We start from the raw sequence: 10,524 nt of genomic DNA on the forward strand, positions 1-10,524 counted from the left end.
CTAATAGTAAAGGGCTCAGGCCTCTTTTTACGACTATTATCCAGACATAGTAAAGCTCAGACCTTTGCAAGAAACCCACAGTCAGGGTTGGAGCAGAGGGCGGAGGGGCTGGAGCACAGGGTGGCTGAAACACCTGTGGTTAACAATGGCTTTACACATGGGAAGGCCCTAGGGCAACAAAGGGATTACAAAAATCGCTCCACTTTCCAAGTTAGACATGCTTAAACTGGTACACTGCAGGCAATGGAATGAGCCGCTGCACCACTTCCTTGCTATCAAAAGGAAGGTCTTTGCAGAGATTTTTTTTTTCCTGGTATTTTATTCTTAAAGGAATAACAAGCAATTTCTGAGTGTGGCAGATCAGAGGTTATCTGGAGACTAGAGAGACACAAAGTGAGAGCTGTACTGGAAATGGAATGATGTAGCTGGGACCTTATGATCAGCACAAAACTCCACAAATACACGAAGTTCTAGAGGGTAGGCACAATATTTCTGCCCTGCTTTCACATGGCCCTTAGCACAAAGGGGACCCAGGTCATGCATGGAACTAGCTTCTCTTCTCTCAGGTACAACCTTTCCTCTGTGCATCACAGACTGAACAACTGCATGACATTAATTCTTATCCAGTCTTTACTGATGTAGTGAAATATGCCTGTGCAAGTTCTTCCAGAAGATCATTTTTTTAAGGTCCTTTTTTAATAATCTCACATTGACATAGGCAACAGTTGGAACACTGCAAATACAAGTGGATGAACCGTTTGTTTGTGTCCCAGGTTAAATATCTGTTTTCAAACTCTACTAGTTGATCTGGTACAGCTATTTCTTCCTTCTACAAAAATGTGTTTTGTAAACATGTTCCTTATGTTGGAGCATCACAACTGCAACACTGCTGCCTTGGGAAATCATTCTTACCTACAGTTTTTTTGCCAAGTTGTGAAGGAAAGATGGTAGTGCTAGAAAAATGCAAAAGTACCCGTGACAGACTGTCCCAGATCTGCCACTCATTGTCTTGCTTGAACTCCACTGTTTTGTGCTATGAGCTCTGTAAGGACTATTTTCTATGGTATAAGGTGCCATGAGTCTTACCTAAAAGGAAATGGAGTCTTACTCTTGAAGCTCAAGCCCCCAGGACTTCATTATACCCTAAATCTATTTACTATGAAATAACATTAAATAGATATGCACTGTTTGCACAACAACCTATTCATCTTTACTCCATGAAAATGGAATAAGTTTGCTTAGAGACAAAGAATGAACATTAAAAGGACCAACTTCTTTCAATTCTTCCTTGAAGTTTTATTTTGATTCCTGTTTTGCAATGGCAAATGTCATTGCGTCTACTGATGAAGCATGCTATCTAAACTTGAAAAACAGTACAGCTTCATTTCAGGGTTGTTTAACATGTTGCCTCCCAGCCCTAAAATGATAACGCCTCTCTCAGATACCCACTTTTGATGGATACTTCTTTAGAATTTGGTATGATCTGGGGTAGGTTTGGAGCTAGCTTCTAGGTTCATAGTAATGGACAGATGAACAGATACGTACCTACTGTAGATGTTGCTGTAGATTGTGTGGATGAACTGCTATTGTCTTCAAGGAAAAAAGAAAACAAAAAAAGAAATATTATTCATTTTAGCATACTATAATTAAAGTACCCCCAACACAATACTCTCCTCAGGGTATCTGTGTTTGCAGGCTACAAGTGGGAATAGAGCAGAGAGTATTCTATCCCAAAGCAGATGGTTTTATCCCTCTGCAAAATGCTTCCAGATCTCAGTGCAACAAGAACATAGTTACACTGTATGCACAGTGGTGCCCAAATGGTCTGCATCTGAATTCTTTACATCTCCTCTTTTTGCTCTCTTCCACTTCTATGCCATGATCTATTTCAGTTGCTGTTATCAGCCATACTGTCACTGACTTTCTTGACCTACTTAAGCACTGTGGTGTTTTTTGGGTTTTTTTCCTATTTTTTATGCCTCTATTTCAGTTCTGTTTCCTGTCCCTCAGTCTTTACTTTCATTTCACTGCATCTCTGTTACAAACTGGGTTCATGCTAGGAACATACTGTAGTTGTGTCAAGTAGGGACAGACCGATACCCCATGAAATACCCTTCTGTGGGCTTATGCTCTCTCTACACAAAAAGGGTCCTAAGAATGTACCTATTTCCAAAGACTTAAAATATGAACCATGTTTCAGTCTTAATGGTTTTGTCCTTCCCCCCTTTCTTTGCACTTCTGTTTTTCCAGTTCTCTTCCCCCCCCCTTCCTACTCATGTTACTTCCAGGTTCTCAGGCACCCTCCCACTCTCACTGCTGTCCTCATTGCTGCACCCCTCTGCAATGTTTCTTCTTCTGTTAATGGTCTCTTCCTCCCAGCAAAGATCTGCTAGGCTGTTTGGTAGCTTTCATCCCTTTGTTCTGCACTGCTGTCTACGCCCATTCTGTCATTATTCTTTTCTCTGAAATAACTCATCTTTTACAGCATCCTCCCACATTGCTAGTGCTATGAGCCTTGCAGCAGCTCTGCTGCTTTTCAGCGTGGCTGGAAAACAAAGTGCATAACCTCAGAGGTGACAAGAATATCAACACAGCTACCAGAATCAAGAAGTAGGCCTACTTCCTTTGAACGGATCTGCTGTTCTTACCACTGGAAAAGTCTAGTCTAAAACAGTTTTGTCAACCCTCTTTGCAATTGCATACATGTTATGAACAAGCTCAGGTTTAAGAACAAATGAAACAAATTTACACCTTCATACCACCTACCAAATAGGGGGGAAAATATGCAGAAGGAATTACTTTGCTTTTTCTTTGGTATAATCATAGCCAACTAGTCCCACCATTGTGTACTGCACACACAACCCTTATACTGACATAACTGGGATATTAAGTTGCAGATTTAACTGCCTTTGAGAAACAGTCTGTGATTGTATAATTACCAACACATTCTTTCTTGGATATGTTGACTTTTACACCAGTGTAAGCCATGGATATGCCTGGGGCTAAACCTTTCCCACACTGACCCAAAACTGTAACCAGAACACAGCTTTGGGTTTCCCCCAAGTTCTGAGTGCTTACTTCTGCAACCTCGGGAACACATCTGGATGTGGACTGCATGCTCACACAGGTGAAAAGAAGCCACGTACGCTGCCTGGAATTTGGGTGTGAGTCAGTGATGCAATTAACACAAGATAGAGTGAGTCAATGAGCAGAGTATTGACTATACATCCCACTCGTTGGCCAACAGCAAATGAGATGAGCGAAGTAGTACAGGGCAAAACCGACTCAAGGAATATGACTTTTGCATGGCACAAGCTTAAAGGTGTATAGCTTAATGCAGTCAAAATGAAATTACGCTAGGAAATAAATGTGCACTTTAGCAATGAGCTCAAGCACGGTGGACCTAGAATCCATTTTGACGTTAAAAATCAAATCAAAAAGTGCCTTCCCTTTTTCTCGAGAGCACTGAATTCTAGCATAGCAGACTTCTTGAGCTAGTGATTCTCTTTTTAACTATAAATTGATGTTGGCAGGTATTTCTAGTTCTATACATAAAATTTTCCCATTTTATTTCTCCTCTCTATTGTTCCGGGGTACCTAAGGATAGGAGGACTGAGTTGTGTTCTACTGTTCCCCTTAAATACCTTTAGTTGTCCCAGAATAGATGTGATAATCCGAGTAGCTCCCTCCTGCCCTACAGCTGTTCACAATTCAATAAAATAAAATAAAGGGCAAACTATTACAGGACAGTTTAAGGCATACAATAATACTTATTGCTTTTCTCGATGCTCCTGAGGAACAGCAACAGAAATGCCAAGAGGATTACCTTGCAACTTATGGACTGAAATCGTAGTAAGGGGTGCAGTACTGTTGGAATTGTCCATCTCTTCATTTCCTACATAAAACCCAAGAAGAATAAGATAGTTTTAGGTGCTTTATTACCAAGAAGAAAAAGAAAAAAAAAAAAAAAAAAAAAAGTACAGCGTCTGTCACTTGCTTTGGGCATATAAATGACTAAACTACCATGGACAGGAGTTAGGTATCATGATATAAAAGATAAAAGCATGGTACCACAACTGCCTGCTCTTAGCACATTAAAAACGACAACATTTGCACTACCCAACCATCAAATGAACTCGAACTCCTTCCCATCCCCAGTTTTATCTTCCCCATCATCACCATCCCAAGTTCTCTTCTTCCTTGAGATGAAAGGGGAGTGAAAGAAGTAAGAGGTAGAAAATCAGGTACCTTCCTTCAGTAATAACATACGACCTGCATCACCTACAGCAGAAGGAAAAGAACTTCTCACATAAATCTTTTCCTATAAAGTCTGCAAGGCCTTTGCAGGCAGACGGGTGCCTGCTCTGCCCCTACATGGACAGCATGGTAAGACAATAAGCTCCACTAAGAAGCTGCATTACTTAGTTTGGGACTAGCAGCATGTTAATGCATCCACTGAGCATTTGGCAGGTGAGGAGTGGCATAGACAAGATTCACACCTCTGGTGAAATATCACCATACCCTAAAGACTAACTGAGGCCTGATTACTCTGTCCTCACGCCTGGTCTACAAACAAGTAGTAAAATTTAAAGATAAACCACACAGAATGAAATGTCTGGCATTCACATGCAAGAGGATCAGTTGTGGATTCTGCCTTTGCCAAGCAGAGTTTAGTTTTGATCACTTATAACAATATTCTGCTAAAGGCAAGCAAATAACCTGAACTAAGTACCACAGAAATAGGGCATTTTCTTAGTAGTTACAAAACCTTAGTGAAGATCTCGGAATGGTAAAGATTGCAAATACAAACGGCAAACCACTCCTTGTATCTTACCCCTGCAATATCAAGGTGGAAGGCAGCACTGCAAGATCTGTTAGATTGTTTAATTAGGGAGCTTAGGGTAAACAAACAAACAAACAAAGGAGGATGGGATACAGGTAAACCAAGCTTCCTCAGGAAGGACCCAATCCTGCAGAGAGGGGTCTATATCAGAGCTAGTCCCTCCGCATTTAACAATGATCTGATTGAGGAAGCTAAGCCAACAGAAAACTGACCTCACCCCCCTCCCCAATAACACGCAACGTTTTTTGCCGCCTCAACCAGCGGAATGGGCTCCCTGTAGGATCAGATGAAAGAGAGGGGCAGGAAACCAGAGGTGGAAGGGAAGACAGGACTGTATTAGTCCTAGTTCAGATCAGCTTGGACTGCACACCTTGAGAGACGTCAAGGACCTTATCCAGCTTCAAAGATGCAGCTTTTCTTTTCCCCTCCTCAAAAAAACTCCAAACATCGATAAGTTTCTCAATTTGCATCACAAGCAGTTGCTCCAGAATACAAATACATCTTAACACGGGGTACTGCATAAGCATAGGCCACATTGGAACACATGGCAGTAAATGCGACAGGTGAGAAAAAGAAAATCTTAACATGACACTATTCCCAAACTGTTCTCTGTCCTCAGACTGTGGTTTTGTATTTGAAGTCGTGTGTATCACTGCAGGGACAGCAGGAAACTTCACCCAGGGAGGCAGGAAGAACCCCTGGGTTAAGGCAAAGGGAAAAGCAGCACATGCTTTTACACAGCGATGGCTCTGACAAGAGCGGGAGACTCTCGTTCAAGACCACAGACTGCACGGTGCAACCAGCCCAAAGCGAAACAGTGGGGGTTTCTGGCCTTCAGGGAGCAGAGGCGCGAGGGTTCGAAGCCTGCGCTGACCCAGGCGTACCTGTGCAGGCGTGAGCACAGGAAGGAAGCGGGGAAAGCCGGCAGCCAGCTGCAGCGCGGAAGGTCCCGCGCACGAGCAGGGGTGATGCTCTCTGCTCCACAGGAGTAGTTGCAATACAGGGCCTACAAATCTTGAGCAGAGAAACTCTGCGCTGATGCTTGTTCCCACCGTGATCCAGAGCGGGGCGGGGGAAATGATCTCCGTGTTCATTTTTCATGATGAAACAGAACCAAACCAAGGAAATACCCAACTTAAAACAATGCACCGAAGCACCGCATACTGGAAAAGGACAGGGAAAGGGCATCAACAACATTTTTGTCAGACAACTCTGTTTTCCTCTGTTTAAGGTCAGGTGCAGATGCGGCTAAAAATATAACTGCTTGTGGCTGGCGAGGGTGTATCCGAAGGCAAGCGTGCTTCCTGTGAAACGCCCCGGCACAGATTGCTACGCCGAGCGCTTCCAACAAAACCGCAAGAGGCCCTGCTCTAGTGCGTAAGAACTCATGAGTTGGAGACAATTTAGGTAAGCAAACTTTCAAAGGGGCAAAATCAGGCCAGTTCTTCCAGCTTTATAGCTGGAATTCGGCTTCCCGGAGTGGCATTCAGACACAGGAGCTGAAGATCCGTGCGTGTGCTAAACACATAGAGAGACGCAGGGTAAGTGATAGGGATAGCCCCAATACCTGTTGAAAATGAACAGGACAAGATTTTAAATAGACTTGATTTTGCCAGATCCTGCAAAAACCAACGCAGAGGATAACACCCATGAACCTTTAACGTCTCCACCTCAGGCATGTACCAAATGACTACTCTCTGTAGATGAAGCCTGGTAGAAGAACCATACACCAATGAGCGGCACTACTCGCTCAATTCCCTGCATGTGACAAAGGTCAATTTGCCCATTCCCGCATTCACATTTAAGATAAACATGTTTCTAAGGACTCCTAGGCTTTATGTCCAGTCTAACTAAACCTCATGCTGCAGAAAGATGTTGGTATATAAACTCACGTTTTTACTAAGCACAATTTTACACATTCATTTTGGGGACATTTCAAAAGTCATACATAAAATTCTGTCTTCTCTAAAATTCTCCTTACTCGCTCAGATATCAGGAAGCCAGCTGGATTTTACACAACAGTGGGAAGGATTTTTCCTAAACCGTAACATTTCGGTGATGTGTCTTCCACTGACTTGACCGACGCATACAAATAAACTTCACAGCAGAGTAAAAGAACAGCATTATATTGAAATAAGCAGCCTGCCCAACAATCTTAACTACAGCGAGGAGAAATCAACTGCCACTTTCACTTTTTGCAAATCATAGTATTTGATGGGTTTCACACTTTCGCCTGTAGTGTTCATTAGTGAATCACAAACTTTTGCTGGAAATAACACAAATCTCAGCAGTAGTTTCTGGAATTTTCTCAGTAGAGTGGGTGGAAAAAAAAGGTACTTTGATAGATAGGCTAGACCGAGCCTTAAAAGGGCACAACATATTATAAATGGGGTCGAGACCACAAATTCACATGTAGAGGAAGGACTACATTTGACTGTCAAAAGTTAGATGAGATCATGCCTGCCCCAGGAGACAGCACTGACTGTACACCCAGTTAAACCAGCATATGCACTCAGGAAGCAGCATGACCAAAGACAGATCAGGCCAATCTTACACCAGATGAAACAACAGCCTATCGTTGTAAAATGGAGGCCCTAAGATCTTAGCAAAGCAGTAAACAGGTTACCAGCAAACTTCTTCAAAAAAAGCTTGCTTTTTTTCGGAAGGGCAATTATAAAGCTGTTTACATATAAAGCTTATTTGACTTTTTTTTGTATCAATTTATATTATAGCTTCACCAGATTAAACAACAGCGTATTAACACTGCCGGGCTGACTGATATTCCTCAACATTATTTATGGCAGGTTAATTTTGGTACACATCTTTTGGCTTCTTTACTTTGGAAAACTGTGGGGCACTGTATGGGGCGTTTCGGTCTGGAAAGGCAACTCTGGCAGCTCAGACTTTTGTATCTCTCGTTTTATTTGAGTGCATGGTGACGGTTCTCCCCTGAACCGGGTCTTCTACTACCCAAGTTAAAGCACAAGAAAACAGGAGGCTGTGTATTGATTAGCATCGGCCGTTAGCAAGAGTCATCGCTGCAGCGCCTGACAGAAAGGCGACAGAGCGACTAAGAGCAAAGCCACAACGACCCCAAAGCTATGAAAAGCCGCTCGCCACAGTGACAGCGCGCCCCACAGAACAGCATCGGGAAGGGCCGGGAAAGCGCCTCCTGCCAGCCTCGCCCTGCCCGGGGCACCGCGGCTTCCCCGCCGCCCCCAGGAGCCCCTCGCCGGGAAGGTCCCTGCCCCACGCCGCGGGAACCCGCGGGGCCGGGGTCACCTCCCGGGGCCGGGGACACGGCCCCGGGCCTCGCCCTCCCGCCGCCGGCCGGCGGCGCGGGGAGGAGCGCAGCGGCGGGTCAGCTCCGGGGTGCGCAGGGCCGGCAGCGGGGCGCGTCTGGGCATCCCCGTTCCGTGCATTCACACGCACACCCCAAACCGCTCCTCGTGTGTTTGTTTTTTAATTATTGTTTCTACTTCAAAAACACCCCGAATATTCAGCCCCTGTTTCTGTTACAGGTCCGCTCTAAGGAAACCGGCCCTGCGCACGGTGCAGTCTCAGCTCTCGTTTGAGGCGGCGGAAACAAGAAATCAGCGAACCGCCGGCCCCCCTCGCAGCCCCCGGCCCCGCTCCCAGCCACACGGCCAGGCCCGGGTCCGCCCGCCGGCGCTGTCGGAGCAGGCACCGGGCGGACCGGCCGCCGCCTCCGCGCCGGCGGAGAGGAGCAGCGCCGCCGCCCGCTGCGCGCGTCCCGCCCGCCCGTCCCGCCGCGGCCGCTACCCACCGGAGCCGGGGACGAGCAGCAGCAGCAGCGCTGCCGCCTGCAGCGCGCAGGAAGCGCCGGCGAGGAGCCGCATGGCCGCCGAGGGAGCCGCCGGCCGGGGAGCCGCCGCCGCGCGCCAGGCGATGCCTGCCCGGGCCGGGGAGGGGCGGGCCGGGGGTGCGGCCTGAGCGGGAGGCGGTCGCCGCTCGTCCCGCCCGCCGGCCGCTGGCGGCGGCAGCCGGCACCCGCCGCCCCCGCGCGGCGCCGCCTCCTCAGCGCAGGCCGGGGCCGGCGGCGGGGCCCGGCCTCGGGCCGCTCCTCCGCGGGGGTGTCCCGCCGGGGTCCCCTCTCCCTCTGCCGCCGGGGTGACAGCAGGCCGGGCGGCAAAGTGTTGCGGTACCCGTAGGGAGGGAGTAGTAGGCGGAGAGAAGTCGGTACTTCACAACGTGCGGACGGAGGCGGCGCCGGGCAGCGCTCGGGTGGGCCCGGGAGCACCCGTGGAAAGCGGGGTCGAGCAGCAGGAGCGCTGCCTGCAAACCCCGCTCGCGGTGATGAATGTCAGCCAGTCCATTTTCTGAATACCATTTTAATATCTCCCACCAGAGGTTTATCCTCCTTGTTAATAACATTGATCTGAACAAGATCTGGTTATCAATATTCTCCGTTCGCAGCTCACTGTGCACGTCTTCGTCGGGTGCTGCTGGAGGCTGTAGCTGTCGTACTGGTCACAGTCCGTTTAAACGGCGCTGATTATCACAGATACAGGCTCTGGTTGTGTGTTATGCTCTTCGGTCACCAGAGCTAATGCCGTGTTCTGAAATTTCCCTGTGTACTTAGAAACTGTGAAACCGGCTACAAAGGTGACAGGGAAAAGTGAAAGGTAGCAACCGTGTTCAATTCTTTCAGGTTTTTCTTGTGTACTTCCTACATAAAGTTGATGTTAGAAATTTATTTTTCAAAGGGAATTTATTAATATGTTCTTAAGAGTGAAAACAGCTTGAGAATTATTTATCAAAGGAAGGAAAACTATGTGCTGCTACAAATCGTTTTCTAATAAGTTAGAGAAAAATACTTTTAATGTGGATAATTGAAGGATCATCATCAAAGCCGCAGTAGGATATTTAACGCATATTGCTACATCTCTGTTCGCTGCAGCACAATTTTTCCACGCCAAGCGATGCATCTGAGGCGGGGGGGAACGTGACTGGCCTGAGAGCGCACGGGCAGGCTGGGCAGCTGCACTCGGGCACTGTGTGAAAACCAGTTCCCTTCCCTAGTGACAGAATTATCCTTTTACGTGCATTTTCTCTGTAAGTCACAGCAAGTGAGGGGTAAAGTAAAATGCTGAATAAAGATTTTAATTTTTTTTTGCTCTAGCCCAATTAGGCCCCATAGTTTGCATTCGGTGAAAATCGGTGCGTGCATTATACTTCTGGCATTTTCTTACGCCTTTGTTCTGCATTGCTTCCTGTGCCGTTCTTGTGACTAAGGTACCTGAAGACCAACGTGCGTCTTGTGAATTTTCTGAGATGATCCCCTAAAGCTTTTCTTTATGAGGGCAGTAGGAGTAATATCTGCAGCTAGCCTAACCCCAGTAAAGCTTAGAAATACTAGTAATCCCTATGTTACTAAGTATAACGGCCTCTGGTTATAGAGGCAAAGCTTATAGTGAGAAACTTTTATTAAACTGACATATATTTAGAGGATAAAGATATTAATTATGTAAGCCCTTTAGCTCTTGCACAACTCCAGTGAACATCAGGCTTAGAACAGATGGGAAGCAATTTATTTTGGAACAGCCTAATTAACATTGCTCAACTTGCGTATCTGCAGGAAAAGAGTAGTTAAGTTACATGGAACAAAGAGCAGTCATAGGCTTGTGGGAGCTAGCTACATAACTCCCGTAGAAGTGATG

The 10,524-nt window shown here is 46.4% G+C and overlaps 1 protein-coding gene across 1 annotated transcript in view; it reads right to left on the bottom strand.

Annotated features, from left to right (window-relative positions):
- The window catches only part of TMEM123 (transmembrane protein 123), a 19,120-nt gene extending 10,361 nt beyond the window's left edge, over positions 1-8,759 (bottom strand). The window contains exons 1-3 of the mRNA XM_082337736.1: positions 8,631-8,759; positions 3,827-3,895; positions 1,546-1,590 (exon numbers count right to left, since the gene is read on the bottom strand). Of these exons, the coding sequence (XP_082193862.1) occupies positions 1,546-1,590; positions 3,827-3,895; positions 8,631-8,703 (187 nt within the window). The 5' untranslated portion in view covers positions 8,704-8,759. The remainder of the gene's footprint in view (positions 1-1,545; positions 1,591-3,826; positions 3,896-8,630) is intronic.
- Between the last annotated feature and the right edge of the window lie 1,765 nt (positions 8,760-10,524).

Source organism: Platalea leucorodia (assembly GCF_965183815.1).
Source record: "Platalea leucorodia genome assembly, chromosome: 2".
Taxonomy (NCBI): Eukaryota; Metazoa; Chordata; class Aves; order Pelecaniformes; family Threskiornithidae; genus Platalea; species Platalea leucorodia.